General features: G+C 30.6%; 3 protein-coding genes and 1 long non-coding RNA gene across 4 annotated transcripts; 2 read left to right on the forward strand and 2 right to left on the reverse strand.

The window, feature by feature from the left end:
• Positions 1 to 203: 203 nt before the first annotated feature.
• LOC111711204 (monocarboxylate transporter 13) lies at positions 204 to 4,435 on the forward strand. The gene is made up of 9 exons (XM_023485492.1): positions 204 to 240; positions 1,179 to 1,240; positions 1,814 to 1,940; positions 2,515 to 2,588; positions 2,813 to 2,874; positions 3,037 to 3,102; positions 3,496 to 3,614; positions 4,044 to 4,113; positions 4,359 to 4,435. Exons 1-9 carry the CDS (start codon positions 207 to 209, stop codon positions 4,420 to 4,422), a joined length of 678 nt encoding a protein of 225 aa, XP_023341260.1. The 5' UTR covers positions 204 to 206; the 3' UTR covers positions 4,423 to 4,435.
• Positions 4,436 to 4,703: 268 nt separating this feature from the next.
• Positions 4,704 to 9,281, forward strand: LOC111711203 (monocarboxylate transporter 12). The gene is made up of 7 exons (XM_023485491.1): positions 4,704 to 4,879; positions 5,408 to 5,486; positions 6,666 to 6,759; positions 7,574 to 7,629; positions 8,142 to 8,178; positions 8,411 to 8,484; positions 9,046 to 9,281. The coding sequence occupies exons 1-7, from the start codon at positions 4,760 to 4,762 to the stop codon at positions 9,201 to 9,203; spliced, it is 618 nt and encodes a 205-aa protein (XP_023341259.1). The 5' UTR covers positions 4,704 to 4,759; the 3' UTR covers positions 9,204 to 9,281.
• A 499-nt stretch (positions 9,282 to 9,780) lies between these two features.
• LOC111711207 (uncharacterized) lies at positions 9,781 to 13,608 on the reverse strand. Its single transcript, XR_002767205.1, has 3 exons — positions 13,410 to 13,608; positions 12,284 to 12,362; positions 9,781 to 11,098 (listed from the first exon to the last, which is right to left on the reverse strand). It is a non-coding gene; the product is annotated as an uncharacterized LOC111711207 (long non-coding RNA).
• Positions 13,609 to 14,538: 930 nt separating this feature from the next.
• LOC111711205 (uncharacterized) lies at positions 14,539 to 21,750 on the reverse strand. Its single transcript, XM_023485493.1, has 12 exons — positions 21,313 to 21,750; positions 21,174 to 21,248; positions 20,225 to 20,335; positions 19,829 to 19,904; positions 18,127 to 18,175; positions 17,490 to 17,556; positions 17,118 to 17,212; positions 16,290 to 16,356; positions 15,884 to 15,927; positions 15,776 to 15,822; positions 14,913 to 14,988; positions 14,539 to 14,837 (listed from the first exon to the last, which is right to left on the reverse strand). Exons 4-12 carry the CDS (start codon positions 19,892 to 19,894, stop codon positions 14,584 to 14,586), a joined length of 765 nt encoding a protein of 254 aa, XP_023341261.1. The 5' UTR covers positions 19,895 to 19,904; positions 20,225 to 20,335; positions 21,174 to 21,248; positions 21,313 to 21,750; the 3' UTR covers positions 14,539 to 14,583.
• Between the last annotated feature and the right edge of the window lie 316 nt (positions 21,751 to 22,066).

Below are 22,066 nucleotides of genomic sequence, written 5' to 3' on the forward strand. Positions count from 1 at the left end.
CCTTTAAATAACGCCTACAGACCCTGTAAATAACGCCTTTAGACACTTTAAATAACGCCTGTAGACCTTGTAAATAACGTCAAAAGACCCTTTAAATAACGCCTACAGACCCTGTAAATAACGCCTGCAGACCCTTTAAATAACGCTTGCATATCCATTAAATAAATGTTTTTTTTATAAAAAATGCTTAATCTTTCAGAATCAATATGTTTAAGGACGCAACTAGTTCTGAGAGCGAAGGTTTGTATGAAAAAGATAAAGACAACATTTGAAATAATTTTTGATGTAACAACTAATTTATATATTTTTTTATTAATTTTAAATCTTTAGCATTTTTAATTCTAAATACTTTTTCTGAATAGATCTTTTAAAAAACGAGTTTATCTTTTTTGGTGGTTTTTCAACATTTAAAAACTTCTAGAAGTAACGTAATTATATAATTCTGACCGGCAAAAAATCTTTCCTTGGGTTGTGTTAGGTTTCATAAAATTATTTGGCCCGATTGGTTGGTTCCGACTGTTCTGATTGGTTGGTTCTGATTGTTTGGTTTAGACAATTTATCGTATATTGTATTCCAACAAACAAGGCAGGATTATATATACAGATTTTGAATTATTTATCTACAATCCCACTTCTTCGGAAATAAAAAAAAAATTAAAAATTAAAAATTTTAAGTTTCCGCAGTAGATACTGAGTTGTTGATTAGTTCTATCTTATTTAAAGTTTCCGCAGTAGATACTGAGTTGTTAATTAATTCTATCTCATTTAAAGTTTCTGCAGTAGATACTGAGTTGTTTGTTAGTTCTATCTCATTTAAAGTTTCCGCAGTAGATACTGAGTTGTTAATTAGTTCTATCTCATTTAAAGTTTCCGCAGTAGATACTGAGTTGTTGGTTAGTTCTGTCTCATTTAAAGTTTCCGTAGTAGATACTGAGTTGTTGATTAGTTCTATCTTATTTAAAGTTTCCGCAGTAGATACTGGGTTCTTAATTAGTTCTATCTCATTTAAAGTTTCAGCAGTAGATACTGAGTTGTTGGTTAGTTCTATCTCATTTAAAGTTTCCGCAGTAGATACTGAGTTGTTGGTTAGTTCTATCTCATTTAAAGTTCAGACCTCTGATATTTCTTTCATATCAACGATTTTAAATAAGGTTATGTTTATGTGTGTTCAATTATAGATTTACTGAGAACGGCCGAACCAAACGAAAGAATAAATTTCTTAGCCTCTGCTCAGCGTCAGGTAAGCAAAGCTGGAAAATAACTTTTTTATTTTTAAACCATTAAAGGATTTATGACCTAAAAGGCCCCACATAAATCCGCGAAAAAAAACTTTGAAAACCGTTGTTTGCAAAAAAAACGTTACCACTCCAAACAAAGATTTTTTTTGTTTTCTGTATTTTTAAGAGTAAAATTTTGGCACAATGTTTAAAAAGAAACTTTAGAAAACTAATTTTTTTAAACCCCTGAAATTTTTTTAAAAACAACCCAATACAGATTGGCGCCTCAAAAGAAATTGCCACAGATCTTGAAAATGTCCTAACAAACAATTTAAACAAAAGCTGCAGAGTCTAAGTATAATCATATGGTAGGGCGAACCGCGTCAGTTATCCCCTCTATTCCTTACTCCAGGATCACAAAACACTTCTTACTCTTCGTAAGCACTATAGTAATAGTCTGACGAGAGCGCGGCACATTCTCATCAGTGCTATGTTCTAGACCTTCCTAAGACTCGCATACCATTAGCGAGAAGTGCACACTCTCATTTAACCAGTGCTACAATGAGTAGGTATATTTAAAACTGTACAATATTTAGTATGATGATGCTGATGATTCTGATGATAATAATGAGACTGTGGCTGAGGAAGGTGTACGGGGTTGGTTGGTGGTATTTGCTTCCTTTATCTGTATTGCAGTGCTGGACGGCGTTGGGTACACCACAGGGACATATTCTACCTACAAACTTATTTTAAAATTTTAAACTTTCAAATTAAAAGCAGCGTCTTACAGGGGCTGTAAGTGTAATTTCAATGTGACCACGGTATTACCCACTTAACAACATTACCCTTGAGTTTTAAATTAAATTCTGATAATTTTGTATGTTTTCCTGCAGTAGAAATGCGCAACTCACTTTAGTAGAGAAATTGAAAATAAGTAAGTTTCAAAATTATTAGAAGTGATATCTAATTCATACTCGAATATAGACTTTTAAGAATTCCGTTGAGATTCAGGCATTGTCATCTATGCATGGATGGTCACTTAAGATTACGCTTACAGTCCCTTTAACTAGATGAAATATTTGCTAAAGATTACGAGTTTTGAGTATTTCTATAGCCTTGAACAATTTTCAAGAAGTTATTTAAGGAAATTTAACTTTAAAGGTTGAATTTTTATTCTATAATTTTGAATTTTTGAAATACAGTATTAGGAAGGTTCATGTATTTTTAAGAATTTTCAAGATGATGATTCTAAAAAATAAATTATTTATCCCTGAGTTAGAATTTGATACAATAAAAGGACTCCTGTTAAACTCCTTACTGACAGACCTTGGAGGGAGTCGGGCCGAAGTTTCTATAACAGGTAGTTTACAGGTACACAACCGGTCACACCAAACGAAATACAGCTAAGTATCGGAATAAACTCAGTGGATGTTCATTTTAAAAACTTGTAAGAAAAATCTAATTTTAATGGGTAAAAATTATATGCTTAAGACTGAATTTTAACTGAATATAAAATACCGACGTCTGGGTGGACTAAAGATTTTTTTAAATTAAAAAATAGCCTTCATTTAAAAAAATATTTTTTATCTATTTAGGTTGGAATATATTGCCTGTCAGGCCCTCTTGTTGGTAGATTAGTTACAGAATTTGGAACAAGGAATTTGGATATTTTTCTTCACCATTTATTAATTTTACAATTTTAGAACTTTCAAAACTGACAAAGTGACACTTTTTTTCTCATGTTCTCTGCTAAACTTATTAAAGTTGAATTTTTCAAATCATATTTTTCTCTGCTTTTCCTGAAAAATATTGCCATTAGATATGTTTGCATGGCAGGAGCCTTAGTTGCATGTTTAGGGATGATTCTGGCCAGCTTTGGACAAAGGAAAATCCAAATTGGAAAATGAATAAAATAGAAAAAATATTTTCAGAGATAATTCATAATTTTAAATGATTAAACTAAGATTATAAAAAAAACAATTGTGTGGTTTATTTTAGGTTGCTTGACAACCGTAATGTACAATTGCAAAAATATTTTCCGGAAAATTTTCTTGCATTTTCATAAATAATCATTTTCAGATCATTCATGACCATTAATCAACAGTCTCTGGGGGTAAAACATGAGAATCTAATCGGCTCTGATTTTTTTGCGTCTTGAATCCAAAGACATATACAAACCCGTTTGATTTTGTATAAAGATTAGTCGAAATCTTCATCTTATATTGTCTTTCCTCAATCGAACTTTTAATATTTTTCAAGAACAATTGGATGTATATAGTCTTGGAGCAGTATTAGTTGGATACAGTGGTTTTGCTGGGGTTGGATTTGGACTCATGTATATACCATCTGTAGTAGGAGCAGCACCGTTCTTTAACAAGCGTAGATCCCTTGCTATAGGTAAATATACCATCTGTAGTATAGGAGCAGCACCGTTCTTTAACAAGCTTAGATCCTTTGCTATAGGTAAATATACCATCTGTTGTAGGAGCAGCACCGTTCTTTAAAAAGCGTAGATCCCTTGCTATAGGTAAATATACTGTCTTCAGTAGGAGCAGCACCGTTCTTTAGCAAGGGTAGATCCCTACCTCCATAGGAACAGCACCGTTCTGCAACAAGCATAGATCCCTTGCTATAGGTAAATATACCCTCTTCAGTAGGAGCAGCACCGTTCTTTACCAAGGGTAGATCCCTACCTCCATAGGAACAGCACCGTTCTGCAACAAGCGTAGATCCCTTGCTATAGGTAAAAATATACCCCGTAGGAGCTAGAGCAACACCATTAATAATTGCTATAAAAAAGAACATTTAAACAAACCTTTTTATCAGGAATATGCCTTTGTGGAAGTGGAATTGGAACCTTTACCTTGGCACCAATTTGTGAAGCCATCTTGTCAAGGTTAGATTTAGGTCAAACCAATGAATATGAACTGACCGGAAGCCCCTGAATATATTTTAATAAAATTGAACTGAAGGTAAGATTATTTTAAGCAGTCTTGAGTTTTTTTTCTCTTTATCCCGTAAGCTGCAGGAAAATATTAACTATAGTTCAACTGTTCCCAAATTAATCTGCAACAATACATTACATAAGTCTTTCAACTCTTACTGTATACTCAAAAGTTTTCAGCTCGACTTTTTTTCTAGGTATGGATGGAGATGGGTCTTTAGAACCTTTGGAGCACTCTGCTTGGGTAACTTATATTACTAAATCTGATAATAAAAAACTCATTCACCCAAAAAATACCCCACACCCCCTCTACATTCAACCATCTGTAAATGTTATAAAAATCAAAGAAAATTAAGAATCAGTACGAAGCATTTCATGGACTGTTGACCCCCCCTCCCCATCTCAATCACAGAAAATATAAAAGCCAAGGTTGGGAATTTTTGAATATCCAAGTAGTTACTAACAAACAACTGGTTCAACTACTTTTTTTGTTTGATCTTTGCATCGATATAGGCTTCATTAGAAAGGTAAATAGTTCAACCACTTCGTTTTCCTTCATTAATTTCAATTCTTTTAGCTTCGAGCTCCGTACAGAGTAATGAGTCCAACCTTATTCAATAATCCAAACTTTCCAACCTTCCTCATCTGCTTACTTGCAGACTTCATGGCCTTCACAGGGATATATATACCGTATACACACCTTCCACCCTTAGCAGAGGTAGGTTATTTTTTTGTGGGACCACACTTGCATGATTCTAGGAAAAATTTATTGCTTACCAGTACTCCTAGTCAGTCAGGGTTAATAAATGTACCAGTCACAAATTTTTAAAAAAAACTAACAACAGTTGAGACGGTAAAGTGGTAAAGTTCTTCTTTTTAAAACATTAAACAAACATTTTTTTTAAATGCATTGAAAATCTGTTTATACAAAATTGTTCAAAGAAATTGAGTTTTTTCACACTCAAAATCACATTTTCTTTTCCCTATATCTATGCAACAGGTTGGCGTAAACCTTTGATATTTCAAACATAGACTATTTGATCTAACATAATTCATAGTTTGAAATATTAAAGGACTAAGATGTTGGGTTGCAAAAACATAGGGATAAGAAAATTTGAGTTTGTGGCAAAAACTCAATTCCTCTACATTCATATCTCTTATTTTATCTTTTGAACATTCAAGTTGGACGCCTCAGAAATCAATATTTATTTTTGTACCAAAGTTAAAATTGTTTAAAAATGTTTAGTTTCGTAATATTTCCTCAACAGACGCAGCTTTTCTTATATCCGCTGGAGGTATAAGCAATACTTTTGGGAGGTTCCTAGGTAGGATTAAATATTTAATAAGATTGTTCACGGGCCCGGGTTTAATGAATTGCGATTTACTAGAAGTCGTTGAACTACGTAGAAACGGTTTAACCATTTATCTTTTATGGTTCAATTTGAGGTTTTAAACATTGAACTATCTTAGTGACGAAGTTGTCAACAGTTTTGTCTGCATCATTCAAATTAAAAGTAGGGATGGTCAAAATAATAAAATTTGAATTGGTATTTTAGGGTTTGGGCAATTGAGAACTATAAATCACTACTCACCACACCCTAAACCAAACTTTCGGTGTGTACTGCAGTGATTTGCAGTACACTGACCGAATAAATAGTGGGTTTTAGTTTTGAGTGACTAGAGAAGGATGTAGTTCATTCACCTCTTTCCAATTCGTTAAATTCGGTTCCTGCAATCTCTCAATGATTTCCATGTTTTGTTTTATAATTGCTCTAGATCATACAAATTTTGCCAGATAAATTATAATAATATTACTTACTAGCTGATGGGCCCGGCGTTGCCCGTGTAAAAAAAAAATTTATCACCTCTTTCCAATTCGTTAAATTCGGTTCCTTCAATCCCTCAATGATTTCCATGTTTTGTTTTATAATTGCTCTAGATCATACAAATTTTTTGCCAGATAAATTATACTAATATTACCTACTAGCTGATGGGCCCGGCGTTGCCCGTGTAAAAAAAAATTTTGAAAAATTTTTTTTGAAAAAAAAACATTTCTAAAAAAAAATTTCTAATTTTTTTAGCCTGTAACACCCTCCGGCCACCCATGAGTGTCCACAAACAATTTCAGCCCAATCAGTCAAGCCGTGTGGCCGGCTATAAGCAACAAATATATATACGAATGTCTTGTTTTACTATATAGATTTTTAATATTCTTGGTCACTATTTTATCTCTTGGTCTCAATATTATCTCTTGGTCACAATATTATCACTTGGTCCCTTTATTTTATCTCTGAGTCACACTGTTATCTCTTGGTCTCAATATTATCTCTTGATCTCTTGGCCACAATATGATCTCTTGGTAATGGTAACCTTATTATCTCATGCGTCACAATATTATCTTCTGGTCACATTTTTATCTCTTGGTCACACTTTTATCTCCTGGTCACTATATTATCTTTTGGTCCCAATATTATCTCTTGGTCCCAATAATATCTGTTTTCTAGGTGGTTGGCTGTGTGACCAGCCAGCTATACATCCTTTCTTGGTTACAATATTATCTGTTGGTCTCACAATTATCCCATCCTTCATAATACCAAGGTGACTTTCATCTTATCTCATATTTAGAATTAGAATTATGTGATTGCGTTCAAAACAGTAATGAAAAAGTTATTTAATAACTTTCTTGAATTTGATCATTTATTTCTTCAATTCACTTTATAATTTCACTGTAATCGCGTTTCTAGAGTCTATTTATCAATGTTTTACGACAGAGAATTATCTTCAGTTTACTTAATTGCAGAGGGGTTAAACCAGTTTTTTTTTACTTTGAATCGGGGCACAAGCATAGTGGTTGAACTACGTCTGCACGGTTCAGCTACTAAAAACTGGTCCTCTGATTAAAACAAGTGTTGTTCTTAGAATAATTTTTAAGAATGATAAATATGCAGGCAACTCTATTCAATTCAATTCAATTCAGTTTAAGAAAATGTGGATAAAATTGTTGAATGAATATCGGGCAAATCCCAAAATCAAGAATAGGTTTCTTCAGATTCACGATCACGTGAAAAATACATATTTTTAGATATACGAATATACAATTTTTAAGCGAGAATGTGAAAATAAACAAATCTAAAAGGTTTACATAAAGGTTTACATACCATTGATGCGAGGGTGATGGGTTCCGATAATACTGATAAGTGTACGATACTATGAGTATATTTTGAACTTTGCAGTACGCTTTGTTTACTAAAACAAAAAACCGGTTTATAAAAAACAGTTACTATCAAGCACGGTGCAATTTACATTTACAAGTATGAAAAAGTAAAACCTAAATTAGTTCAGAAATTCCAATATATCACGAAACAAAAATCTTTATTTGTTTAGAATATGGTTTTATTCATTTTGATTTTAGAATAGTTGCGTATAGAAGTTTTATCTCCATGTTTTCAGTGTTTGGATTAGCTACAGGTTTTTATATTTATCAATTCTTAAATATCGTAAACAATAAAATATTTAATATCCTAAAGAGAAGTTGTTGACATAATTTAAAGTGAAACTCCATGTATAGAGCACTCGTTAAATCTTTCTCATATGGTAAGATCAATTTTTTTTTCAGTTTTAAATAGAGCTGGACAATTACTTACTTCTCTGTGCTGCCTTAATCAGAAAGAGGAATTGCAATTAAAAAATATCAAATTTCAGATTAAAAACAAGGATATCATCAAAATTTTCTCCCATAAATAGGTTTTAAATTGCTCCTGTTGTGAATGAGGGTCACTTGCAATTTTGTTAAAATTCTCATTTAATACAACATTAAAAACAAAAATTATGTGTAATATGAATTCAAGTATCAAATTAAAAAATATCTTTTCAATGCATGTACATTTCTGTTTTGAAAACTAAAAAGGGACATAAATGCATTATTCATAACTGTCATTTATAATTTGAATTTAAAATTTTTAATTATATTCAAAATTAAGGTTGTACAATGGGATCTACCTCTCCTCTACTTTTAAGGTATTATTATTTTTACTATTACTATCATTATTATTATTTTTACAGTCCAAAGGAACTGAACAGTATTCTCAAAATGCCATATTATCATACAATTTATCTTTGCATAGCGTAGTTTTTTGATAATTCAAACTTAATACTATTTACAGTTTCAAATATTGAAACACTACAACATCAGGTTTCAAAACTAAAAGGATCAGAAAGTTCAGTTCCTTAATCTGTCAAATTTTTTAAGATTGCTTGGATTGAAAGCACTATCTCAGACCTTTGGGTTAATCACGGCATCAAGAGGAATTGCTGCTCTAGTCGGTAAGGTCATTAAGCTGAATAAATGTCGTCTTGGTAACTGACATAACTATAAAAATCAATCATATCCAGGCTGTTACCCACAAAGGATCCCAAAGATGTGACGATCGAAAGGTTAAATTTAGTCTTCGGGGCGGATAAAGTCTTGCAATATCTGATCACATCTTCGTACAGTCGTCTCTGAAGTTTCATACTTTGTGGGTAACCCTGTATCAGTCTTATAACATTAAAAGATACGAAATCAAAACTTGAAACTTGAAATCAAAAAGAAATTTTTGTACATATTCACTACTAGAAGCTGGAGAACCCGGCGTTATTCAGATTTATATTATTGTTATACTTCCGTTTACCCGCGCTTGGTATTAAATAATTTTAGCTGAAGTGCCCGTGGAATTTCAAAAATTTCCAAATTATTTTTAACCTATAATCACCCTAGGGTACCCATTGGTTTCATAAAAAAAAATCAGCTAATTTGGTTTAGCCGTTTGGCCAGGTATAGCAATTTATGAGCAAAGAGCTTTATTATTAAATTATTAAATACTAAATAATGTTTTGTTCTTCTAGGTCCTCCGTTAGCTGGTTTGCTAGTGGATCTGCTGGATGAGCCTGGGATAGCTATTGATCTTGTTGGATTCCTAGAAATCCTGGCTTTATTCTTTTATATAATTGCTGTTGGGAGAAACAGGGTGGTTCAGAGAAGGCGGAATTATCAACAATTGTAGTATTTATTAAGTTCTTGAACATATTATGTAATGTTTCACAAGGGTAATTTTAAATAAAAAATAGAATTATCTAGACAATTTTTAATTACGCTTATGAACTCCTAAATTTTCTATATAATTGCTGTTTGAAGAAATAGAGTTGTTCAGAGGATATGTTTATCATAAATTTCACTAGAAGAGGATCATTCATTTGGCGTACTATCCCGTTTTGCCTTATATAGTATGTGTTTGTACTGTAGCAGATTAATAATTGGCCCGGTACTTCAAATGAACCGGAGTTAACAGTGATAGTGTGGCCGAGAGTTAACCAGATAAATAGTTTTTTCTTTTCAATAATTTCCTTCCAAACTAGTAAACTTAAGAACGGAAACTTACTTAATAAAAAAGGGACAAATGGAGAAATGATGATTTTATACAGAAAGAAAATAATTTAAGATATACAATATAAATTTAACCNTATTTTTATTCAACTACAAAGCACGAGATAATACAAATAAAAAATCACAATTTACTATGTAGTTTGGACCCGCCTAACTAGAGTTGGTTGTTTGATTGGTTGGCCCATTATAAGCGAATAAGAATTGTAAATAAATAGATGGATGTACACTGTAAATTGTACATTTTAAACAAAACAATGATGATAAATCAGGAATAAGGTAAGGAGGGGGTGAAAAAGTATAAGAAAAAGGGTGGGTACTCAGCGGAAGGGTTGTAACAGAGGTAACATGTATTATTAGAATCATGTTTATAAATTGCAGGGTGAAGAAGATAGCAAAGACTAAGTTTATCCACATGAAAAACAGTTAATTTTTTTACAGATATAACTTGCATAACTATCTCAATAGTTTTTGCAGATTTGTTTTTTAAACAGTTTTGCAGATTTAGTTTCTCTAAGCTCTAGTTCAATCGAATTCCATAATTTTGGAAATAAAGCGGAAGGAAAATATCCTCGAGTTTTAAAAAGAACCCGCTCAGTCAAGTTTATATTTTGTTCTATTTGGTTCAGCTAAAGAATTAAACATATCATGGACGGAAGTTGGAAGGTTTTTATAAAAGTATTTATGCATAAAAGATAGAACACCTAGTTTATTTGTATCATCAAGATTTAGAAATTCTAATCTGAAGAACATTGGTTCTGAATGTGCTTTAAATAAATTATTATTTACTGCTCTAATTGCCCTTTTTTGCAAAGAGTTGATTTTATGTAGTTTAGCATTTTTTACGCCCCCCCATGTTATAATTCCGTACTCAATATGTGGCCTTACAACTGCATTATAAACTAGTAGGTGAATATTTAATGGTAAAATGTTTTTAATCTGATTCAGAGCAAAATTTGAGCTAGCAATCTTATTTAAAACATTATACATTTGAAACATCCTATTTACATTTGAAACATTACATTTACATTTGAAACATTATAATTACATGTAAAATTGAAAAGTCATTAATTCATCTAACATTTAAACTTTATATAACAAGCTTAGAAAACTCAATAATAAATAAATCATATAGGTTAAAGGATCTATGGGTCGTAAATTTCATGTAACCCCCTATTAATGGATTGCATGTCCGATCCACAACAGAGTTAACATTTCTTGTCAAATAAAAAAATGAAAAAAATATTAGGCCATATGATTCTCTTTAAAAAAAATATTATTTTCAGACTGTGGGTTCTCTACAAAAGTGTAAATTCAAAATAAGACACTTTTCAAGCTGACCACACTTTACTTTCACATTATTGACACCATAAAGGTTAGCGTTGTAAAAACCCCTTTTTTAATCAGAGGGTCACTTGAAATTACAAAAATGAATTATATAGATTAATTAAATGCGCTGACATCATTTCCGAAAACTAATCCTCTAAAAAGCCTCCAATGAACCTCGGGCGTTGAAACCTAAAAAAATATTACTTATAATTTGATTAATCAGATATGTTGTATATCTATATAAATCAAAGTTGTATGGATTCTATCTCAGGAACCCCGATTTGTCTCAAATTTAATTGGGAAAATCAGTAGAAACCACGGAAATGTTGGTTTAAAAAATCTAAGTTGAGTGGGTTGACTTTTGTTAGGAAACCTCCAGGCAAAGCTGACATTGAAAGGTTAGGATGCCATTCTATAAATACTGCACAAAACTATTTGTTTATGTTTGTTGGAAGGAACTAATTACTTGCCTCAAACATTTACTTCAAGTATTGATTTTTTTATCTAGAAGCATTCATAAAATTAGAGTTTGAGGCTATATGTTCAGTTATTTTCCCAACAAGAAATGTTATATATATATTGCATATTTTAACTCTAAGGGCAAATTCTATATAAGACTAAATAAGCCCAACCTAGGGCTAAGGATTCAGAGCCGAGAACTTTTAAAAGAAAATAATTAATTTAAATCTGCTGACCGAGAGAAGAACTCATGCTTTCCATACTCATACTCATACGGTCAAGAGTCAAGAGTTTGTAGACGACTATTTACTAATAAATGGTTAGAGAATTTTAGGGGTTAATAAAAGACAAAATATTTGTCCAAATATTAAACTTTTTGAATCAAATGCAAGTACATTTTCAACATTCATTATATCAAGGAGAATTGAATACAAGGAGGGGGCAATAGGGTTTCCGTACACTTTGTTGTGACGTTTTTGGACTGCTGAAGAACTAGTTTTTGCGTAACAGCAATAACAAAGGCAGCCGATCTAATGTAAACAAACATGAGTTAGTATACGGTAAATCTTCATCTAACGCCAGAGATGCGCCAGATGTCTGTTTATCATTTTTGTTTTGTTTACAATCTTTATTATTGTTAAGGAAGCCCTATCGCCCCCTCCTTCTATTCAATTCTCCTTGCATTATATCCACTATTGTATGTTTTAATTTCAGGATGAAGGCATATCTAGTAGAATTAAAGTAAAAATGGTTTTAAAAATAGTGTTGAAACAAATTCTGAGACAGAATAAATAGATAGATAGATAGAATAAAACCTAAAAGTTTTGAAACATAATGATATTGATAATGAAAATAATAGTGATAATGTTGATAATAATGATAATAATAATAATTACAATAATGTTAATAATGGACCTGTACAAGATCTATTTTCTTTAGAACGCTACCTTTAGCGTTTAGAAGAGAATATGTAAAAATATGATGGGATAGAATTCTGAAATGGTAGAATATTAAATATTTTAGATTTTATTAGAACTGTCCTTGTAATTTCAAATGATCTACTCTCCATTTAAAGAGGGACACTCCTGAATCCAATTCACAACTTGCGTTGCGGTGTCATCCTTTAAACCTTTACCCGATTGATAATGTGGAAGATAACGAAGTTTTTTTTCTAAAAATGTTTGTTCTTAAAATAAGCGCAAAAAGGAAAAAAACCGAAAATTGAAAATACTCAATTTAAAAGTGAATTTGGAAGATATCTTTTTTATACAGGAACTGCATGAGAGTCACATAAAACTATTTTTACTTTTATTTTGTCGGTTTAGAGTTAACAGTGAAATAGAGTAAAGATTGGTATTAAAACCGCTTTTCGCGAAATTGCTTTTAACTCTTCTTCAAATCTTCGGAATCTTGCGATATTGAAATATTCACATTTAAGAAAATTGCTTTGCGAGTATTAATGGATTTAATATTTTTTGCCCAAACACTTTCGGACGATCATAGAGTATTATCAGGACACTAGACGACATGTCAAATGACTCAAATAAATGAGTACTATGTCCGATTGACAACAGTGCACTTTAAAGCTTTATTTTTGTTAAGTAAGGAAGAAAATGTCGTTTCTCTATCGCAAAAAGAGAAGTAACGCAAGTTACTTTTACATTGGAAAATGCAATTAAAAATAATAATATTTTTATCAAGAAAATTAAGTATAATTCATTCATCTATGAACAGACAAAGGTTGAAAGGGTGCTATTGTGAATCCGATATGCCACTATATAAATGGAGGGCCAATTGAAAATGTGAAGGCCACGCAAATCTGCCCCTTTAGTAAAAGTAAATTCAACCTATATGAAGCATAAAGACTGACCGCGTCAACCTTGTTGCACCAGCTAGTCATGTCAGGCTGTCTATCGAGCTAGGTACAGTACAAACTGGGACCGGAAAGGTTGACCCGGCTCGGAAATTCAAATGTACTACGTCTGACCGTAAGGCAGTTTCGTTCTGTGTGGGTAACCCTAGATATATTAAGTTTACTTACCCCAACGAAACTATGTGTTCTGCAGAGCTAAGAGTTTAATATAAGAAAATATTTAAATCATAGATTATAGAGAAAAATATTAAAATAACAGTTAATACAGAACATTTGTGTTTAAACATTTTAAAATCAAACATATATTCATAGATAATTTGGGGGAAATCATTAGTTAATGCAATTTTCTAGGAACCAAAAAAACACCTTAAAAAACTAATTATTTTGCTGATAAGTGAAAATGTGCAAAATGTCTCAATGACTTGTTATAGAAAATATAAAAAGATTTTTTTTATTATTTCATGATTTTTAGTTGAATAACCATATAAAAATGTTGTTTTGAGGACATCTTATCTTCATTTTGAGTTATTTCATACTTTAAGTTAAAAAATAATGTAAAAGTATGAATTTGAATTATGTATTTAAAATATTTTTCTATTCCTGTATTTGAGAAGAATAAGAGTAAGTGCAGAGCTTGCAGCACTTCCTAGACAACCTGCAGATAAAATAATACTGTGGTAACCACAAAACTATGGAATGATCGTCGTCTTTGTTCGTATCTTTATTTAAGAAATGTCTCTGAACATTTTAAAAGGAGCTAAGTCTTTGCACTCCCAGTCCCTTTACATCTTAGCAACCCTGGTGTTTACACCTTTGATATTTTAGATATTAAAGATAATAGGAAATTACAAAAACCTTAGTGACATTTCATAAAACAAAGAAAGGAAAAGACGAAATCATTTCATTGCTTTCTTATCATAGTTTTGTTTATTTTAAAAATTTCGTTACTTTCCTTCTATCAAGATACCTTTTTCTGATTTTAAGTTAATTATAACTTTTAGTCTTGTAAAAAGTTGAGTGATAAGTGAGCATTTAATATTTTCTTAACTCATCATTGTAGACTTTAAAAACAAACGTTGAAATCTCAATTTCTGAGAAAATAAGCGATTTCAACAACATTTCTCAGACATTTTTTGAAGCCATCATATAAATTTCTTCTGATTCAATGGTAGTATTTTATATATATTTCATTTATCATATTTTATATATGTATACAAATAAAAAAAGAAAGAAAAAATGAAAAAAATATTAGGCCATATGATTCTAATATTTAGTTTTGCTGTAATGCTGTCTTTCTTTTCCAGAGTTTTCTGAATCTCACTATTCATATTTATATTCATATTTAGTTTGTCCGTATGTTTGTGTCCTTATGAAAAGATAAAGCATTGATCCTGAAATTGAAATTACCCACAGTAGATATCGAGATCAAGAGATAGGTATTAAGAGAATCCAACAGAAAAGTTTCCAGCTTAGGCCAGTTTTCATAGCAGCTAAATAATTTCTCAAGTTCTGTTGTACTCACTTTAACTCTGTACCTGCTGATTTCTTCTTTAAAAGAGGAGAGAAAGAAAGAAGTAAGATTGCTGATTAGTGCACCTTTAGGAACAGAGACAGAACTTATGGNACCGGGAAAATACTCCCACCATCAGAATATCAAAGTTGTGCCTCTGCCTTGCACGCTACAGAACAGGAAGTAGGGTGAGAACAGAAGAATGGAGAAAATGAGCAGCAGACTAGGGACTATATTCTAAACAAATATAAAAATTAAAACTAAAAATTAAGCAACATTAACAAGAAAAAATCTAAAAAATCGAAGAGTAGAGTCACCAGAAAAAAATCATAGAAACACAAAAAATCTAATTATTTTAGAATAATAATGAAGAAAACTTTTGGATTGGTTGAAGATGGAGCTAAGTATAATTATCAAAATAATTTAACCGTTACTTAAATAATTGGGAAGCTATTGGATTTTATTCTGAATTTAATTCTGTGTAATTCTGAACATTCTTTATATATTTCTGAGTCACTTTTGATGAGAAATCACAATTGAATATATTCAGTTTTCAAAATCATCAATTTTAATATCTAATATATACTTGATCAGACAAAGCTTCCAAAGGTACCGTTGTGAATCGGGCACTGCCATCTTTGCTGAAACTATGCTTACAGTCCCTTTAGTGATTTTTTTGGTCTTTAAAATGTATTGAACTATCAGTAAAGGCCTAAAACAGAATTTCTTTCTTCCTATTCCAATTGTTATTAGTCTCATATAGACAATTACCAATAAATCAAAATAATTTTTTCTCGCAAAGGAGTTTTAGCCACAAATTCTGATTTTCAAATCGCTATATTTTTGCAACCTGATTGTTTTAACCCTTGATATTTCAAACTATCATTATTTTATCAAAAACAATTCATAGCTTGAAATATCTAAGGTCTCCGACATTGAAATGCAAATATATAGGGTTCAGAAAATCAGAGTTTGTGACAAATACTCAATTCCCTTGAAAAAAAAATAATTGTTGAATACCTACCTCTATTCCTAGCAACGCACCAGGAGTGTGTAAGGTATCAACAATAACTAAAAAATTAAAAATGAACGATATTTTATGAAAAATACATGAAATGGTTTCTTAACAAACCTGTCAGTGCCCAGTGAGTATGAATGGTTTCATTCATCTCCAAACTTTTATATTCTTCTCAAATATTATTTAAAAACATTTTGAGAGATTCTTAAAAAATTTATTTTTTAAAAACGCATAATGAACAAATCTCTTAATTCCCATTTTCCACAAAAAATACAAACAACTTTTCTTCAAAATATGTAAGTGCTACATTTCTGAGCGTACAGAAAGTTTCAGAAAGTAAAGCCACATAATAAAATATAATTATAATCTTTGTGCTTAAATCCAAATGTTAAAAAAATATCCTTAAAAAACGGGTACTTTTTGTGAAGAAAAAAATCCCGATTCGAAATCATCCAAAATGCTCAATTCCATTTTTCTTAATTCTTGAAAGAAAAAGATATATTTTTGAGAATCCATATCCCTGTTAATATCATTATTTTTCGGGGCTGATGCCAGGGTCCAATTTCTTACTTCTGCTGGGTTTTCCTCTAAAAACAAAAAGAATTTCATCTCATTTCGTTTAAATAATTCTTTTTAAATATGACACGATCTTTTATTTGAAAAAAAAATATAAAATTAAATCTTTTTAATAGCATTATAAGTCTTTTAATGATAATCCTGTAATCAAGAAAGATAGAAAAAAATGGAGGTATAGATTTTTTAAATAAAAGTTTTCGACAGAACTGGTTTTATTGTAAACAAATATCAATTTGTAAACAGGGATTACTCAGAATGTCCTCATCGTAAATACCATGAGCCTTGTTCCCATTCCTTACAAAAAAACTTGTTTGAGCTTTCTTATGAATACGTGACAACAAATATAAATAAATTGATCCCTTTCTACTAGTATTATTATTAAAAACCTTCTACCTTTAAATATCTTTGTCATTGTTTACAATAAAACTAGTTTTTGCGTTAATTGTTCTTAAACCTCACTGTAAAATCATAAATGAAAACAAACCCCTTCTCCTTAGGTTTACGTTCTTTTTTCAATAAAAACCTACTTGATTCGCTCTAAATATTTTACTCTTTGTTTTTGTTTACAATAAAACAATTTCCTGAATTGTCTTATTACAGTAAAATGTAANCCCCCCCCCCCCCCGGAAACATTTAAACCGACTTAAAGTTTCAACGGCGGGTAATAATTCTGGACTATTGATGTTCAACATCGGCATGTAAGAGACTAAATGTTTAACACCCCCTCCATTTTTTTACCCCTTCTCCTCAGGTTTACTTTCCGTGTTCCTACCGTAGTTCACCCGAGTATGTGAGAAAGAAAGCAAAGTGTACATGAAGAGGAATGGTACAAGCAGAACGGGAACACATCTCCGTGTACATACATTACTAAATATTACAATTTCTGATTATAACTTTTATCGAAGTACCATGATCATTATTTGATTAATTGATTTATATTAATTTATTAATTGCAATGTACTATTTCGTTATTTTTTGTTTGTGTCTTTTTATGAAATCTACTTGTGAATTTCCTGCTACAGAAACAATGAAGGAGTTATGAGAGCAGAACAGCTAGATTTGTGCCATTATATTCCACATTATTGTTCAGAATCAAATGAAAGGGTAGCATTGTGAATCGGGCATGCTTCTTATATTAATTGACCTGAGTCCGGCAGCTACAAATACAAAGGATGAGATCAGTAAACTATAAAGTACACGGTCCCCAGCTTCTAAAACAAAAACAAACAAAAAACATTTCTTGAATAGTAGTTTTAGCAGGTTCCGCAAAAGAACCGCAATAAGAATCTGGCGGTAATTTGTCGGTAATCTTTCAGTCAGCTAAAATGTTTCGCTCTGCGATACTTTTAAAACCTTAATCAATTTATTGGTAGTTTTGCAGGTTTTGCTAAAAAAAAACACCTTAAGATATCGTCGGATAACAAAAAATGCAATTTTATAATCTGCAATACTTTTGCAGTATTTCTTCTCAATTGTTCCGATTTTGGTACATTAGCAGGTTCTGCGAATAAACCGCAAAAGGTTTCAAGCGGAACTTTTGCAACGGTTTCGTGGTATTTCTAGATTTAAGTATAGATAATCTGATTTTTCAGGCTTGTTAAAATTTAAAATTCTCCAAATTGTAGAATTTAAAATTTAAATAAGTACATTGTTCATCAAGGACAACTGAAAATTCAAGACTTTTATAGAAGTTACATTTTCTGATCTAATCTAAGGTTTTTGACATTTTTGATGATTTGAAACAAAAAAATACTCAATATAGATAACCTTACATTTTTTACCTTTTATGCCTGCATGAAGAGATAGAAGTACAAATGATGGCAAAATGTTCTAAAAATATTTGGTAATTTTTAATATTCCTTTTGGTGTAGATGAAAGTTGAGATTATTTGCAAATCTTAATTTTTGAAATTTCTTTGACTTTTTATAAATGAGTGTTTTCTAAGACTGTATTCAATTTTAGAACTTAAAGATGATTTTTTTATTCTATATTTTACATGCAATTTTTTTATTCTATATTTTTACATGCAATTTTTTAAGCCAATATTCTCAAATAACCTCAGAATTTTTCAGGTCCTTTACTGTAAAATTTTGATAATATTCTATTACCTGATTTGAAAAAGTAAGATTTTCCTAAATATGTGAGATATTTTGAAAAAAATAATTTTCTGAGCCGGTGCGAGGATTTAAAAATTGAAAAAAATATAACTCAGGTCTAAGTTGTCGTTAAGGGTTTTATTTACAGCTTGAGCTTTCGGATTCAAGCTGCATCTTATTTTCCTCAGAGTTGAGTTCAAATAACCGGCTTAATATTCTATTTGGCGGATTTTTATGGTAGGAATTGGCGCTTTCCCAGTTTTTATGAAGACAAGACTCAACATCGAGCCTTATTCTCCACGAAAACCAACCAAGGTCGGTCATGTGACACAAGCTGTCGTCAGAGTTGGGTCGAAGATTGGGTCTTAAAGTCGGGTTTAAGGAATTACGGCTCGAGTCAAAGTTTTTAAATCGCGAGCTCTGATCTACACATATGACAGATTTATCAACAAAGAATTTGACCTCACAGATGACTTTAAGAAACTCTCTCATATTAATTTTTTGCTTTTTAATTTTTCAATTCAAATAAGAGCCATTTACGACATTATGACATAACTTAGGTTGAATTATTTCATTGACACCAAGTAATAAAGAAAATACATTGACAAAAACCTTTTTTTAACAGTGTGTGCTATGTGTACAATCGGAATAATTATGCAAGTCACTAGAATAATCTGTGCCAATACATAATAAAACATCTTTAATCAACAACTGAAGAATAATTATGAATTCTAGAAAAATGTTTATAGAAATAATGTTGAAGACAACCTTGATCTGCAAAAATATTATAATATAAGTTTGTAAATAGGTTGCAAGAGTTAAAAGATATGTAGTTGACCGTTGTTAAAATCAATTTTACAACTTCATTTTGTTTGCCTCTTTAGGAGCACATAAATTTTTTATCCAAATTTTTTTTGTTAGGTAATCCGGTCATCTTGTTGGCTTTTCTAAGCCTTGAGACCTTCGCTTCTCAAATTAAAATCTTAGCTTATGAGCTAAAAATTCGGAAAATTTCAAATAAAGAAATCATACCTCGCACTTTAATCGCACTTATCAGCCGTAAAAACTTATTTTATAAAGTTTTAGAAATATACATTTTGCGTCACATTGCTACAATATATGACAACTTTGGAGCTTTATGTTATTGAATGAAATAAAACCTTATGGTTTATAATTGGGCACATCAAATGCAATATTATGGAAATGCACTTTACTCTACTTTCTTTGTTTCTTGCCACTATTAACAAATTATCTATATCTAATTTATCTATGGCGTGAATGAGATTACATTATCGTAATTATTGCTTCAAAAATTCGAAAAAACTTTCAAAAATCGGTCTAAAAAAATGAAAAAATTGATTAAAATCGATTGATTTCTATTTTCTACCCGATTAAATGAGAATAATCTTGTTAGACTCCAGATTCCAAGATATGTTAAAAACAGGCCCAACATGGCGTCAGCTCTGAAATAAAAACCTGTCATTATAACATTTTCAGAAAGCACATAATACATTCATTTTCTGAGTACTTAATTGTTAATTCGTTTATTCATTTAATTAATCATTGATTTATTGATTTATTAATTTACTTTTTTATTTATTTATTTAATTATTTATTCATTTATTCATTTATTCTTTCATTTCTTTATTCCTTAATTCCTTTGTAATTTATTCCTTTATTCCTTCATTTATTCATTCATTTATTCATTTATTAAATAATTCATTTATTCATTTAATCATTTATTCATTTATGAATTAAATCAATAATTTATTTAGTTACTTACCTATATACTAATAGAACAATTGTTGTAATAAATCCCCCAGTAGTGTTAGTTATATTGAATATTTCTCCAGTACTGTGGATCCAACTGAAGAGGAATACCACAATACCCCATCTAAACAGCCCGCTTAATTTAGAATAATTCTCTTTTACAGTGAATGAAACTAAAGAGGAATACTATAATATTCCATCTGAATAATGTTTTTAAAAAAACAGTCCGATTAATTTAGTATAATTCTCCTGTACAGTGGACCAAACTAATGAGGAATACCACAATATTCCATCTGAATAATGTTTGTAGAGAACAGTCCACTTAATTTAGTATAATTCTCCTGTACAGTGGACCAAACTAAAGTGGAATACTACAATATTCCATCTGAATAATGTTTGTAGAGAACAGTCTGCTTAATTCTCCTGTACTGTGGATCCAACTAAAGTGGAATACCAGAATATCCCATCTGAATAATATTTTTAGAGAACAGGCCGCTTAATATAGAATAATTCTCTTGTACAGTGGATCAAACTAAAGTGGAATACTACAATATCCCATCTGAATAATGTTTTAGAGAACAGTCCGCTTAATATAGAATAATTCTCCTGTACAGTGGATCAAAATAAAATATTCCATCTGAATAATGTATTTAGAGAACAGTCCGCTTAATTTAGATTAATTCTCATGTACAGTGGATGAAAATAAAGAGGAATACCACAATATCCCATCAGATAAAAGGGACAGTCTACTAAACTTAAACTATTTATCCAGTATTTGTGAATTAAAATTAACAAGAAACACAGAGCATTCTATAAAAAGTTTGAACGAAGGAACAGGGTTAAATTGTGTTCAATACGAAATAAGTTTCTTTCCATAATCAAATTTTGAATTTGAATTTTGAATCCATAAAACTTAAAAATTTAAATTTGCATTTTCATTTTTTATATTTATTATATTTTACCGGGAAAATACTGATTCCTGCTGTATGAAAAACCGAACCCCCTCACTGTTACCAAGGAAATATTTCTTCAAAAACCTAAAAAAAAAGTTTCTCAAGCTTCAAAAATAATATTTGTAATAAATTTTCTTTGTCTAAATACCTGAAGGCAGGGTAGTTGTTTGTCGAAACATCGGATTCACAGAGACTTTGAAATAAGAAATAAAGAAATAAAGATACTCTAGGCGTTAATCTAAATGACCTGAGATCAAATTTAATAAATTTAAGCTAAGTCACTGAACTACCAACTTTTTAACCTTTTTTTTAGTAACATCGAGGATCGAAGATATCTTCGTTTTTCTTTCTAAGAAAGAGTCAAGTTTTGGCATTTTCTTTATCAGTCTATATAAAATTCTAGAGAGAAACCTTATATTGAATTTATAATTTTTTAATAGAGAAGTTGTATTAAGTTTTAAAGTGTGTGCAATTTAAAAAAACTGAATTTTTTTCAATTCCTTCGCGATGGCAGGTTTGTTATCGTGCTGGGTGTGTGGGAATTTTCTGTATTAAAACTAAAAACCAAATAAACATTAGATTTGGATTTATTGTATTTTGTGATAATTATATTTTTATTAATAATTATTAATTAAGGCTTCTTGTAATACATATTTGATTTGATTTGACATTATAAAATACATATAATTTTGTTGTCATTATTAATATTAAAGATATTTTAATTATTTTTATTATTATTATTAACTTGAAAATAAAAAAGCCAAAATTGAGTGGAATAACAATGCATGGTTGCATACAAACTATATATTTACATTACAAAAAATACAATCAATTAGTGCGGGACATGAAAAAATACATATGAATCGCCTGGGACAAATATATTTCCATTCAGCTCTTCTAAT

This window comes from Eurytemora carolleeae, unplaced genomic scaffold (genome assembly GCF_000591075.1).
Source record: "Eurytemora carolleeae unplaced genomic scaffold, Eaff_2.0 scaffold393, whole genome shotgun sequence".
Lineage (NCBI taxonomy): Eukaryota > Metazoa > Arthropoda > Copepoda > Calanoida > Temoridae > Eurytemora > Eurytemora carolleeae.

Excerpts from the sequence above, each read along its gene's own strand:
- LOC111711204 (XM_023485492.1), top strand. The coding sequence starts at position 207 with ATGTTTAAGGACGCAACTAGTTCTGAGAGCGAAG. Across the intron at positions 2,875-3,036 it reads GTTACAGAATTTGGAACAAG|ATATGTTTGCATGGCAGGAG; the intron begins GAATTTGGATAT and ends TATTGCCATTAG. Across the intron at positions 3,103-3,495 it reads CTGGCCAGCTTTGGACAAAG|TCTTGGAGCAGTATTAGTTG; the intron begins GAAAATCCAAAT and ends GGATGTATATAG.
- LOC111711203 (XM_023485491.1), top strand. The coding sequence starts at position 4,760 with ATGAGTCCAACCTTATTCAATAATCCAAACTTTCCAACCTTCCTCATC. Across the intron at positions 6,760-7,573 it reads CCATCCTTCATAATACCAAG|AATAGTTGCGTATAGAAGTT; the intron begins GTGACTTTCATC and ends TTTTGATTTTAG. Across the intron at positions 7,630-8,141 it reads AGTGTTTGGATTAGCTACAG|GTTGTACAATGGGATCTACC; the intron begins GTTTTTATATTT and ends TTCAAAATTAAG.
- LOC111711205 (XM_023485493.1), bottom strand. The coding sequence starts at position 19,894 with ATGTTGGGCCTGTTTTTAACATATCTTGGAATCTGGAGTCTAACAAGA. Across the intron at positions 15,823-15,883 it reads TACTCACTGGGCACTGACAG|TTATTGTTGATACCTTACAC; the intron begins GTTTGTTAAGAA and ends TTAATTTTTTAG. Across the intron at positions 14,989-15,775 it reads GTGCGTTGCTAGGAATAGAG|AATATAGTCCCTAGTCTGCT; the intron begins GTAGGTATTCAA and ends ATATTTGTTTAG.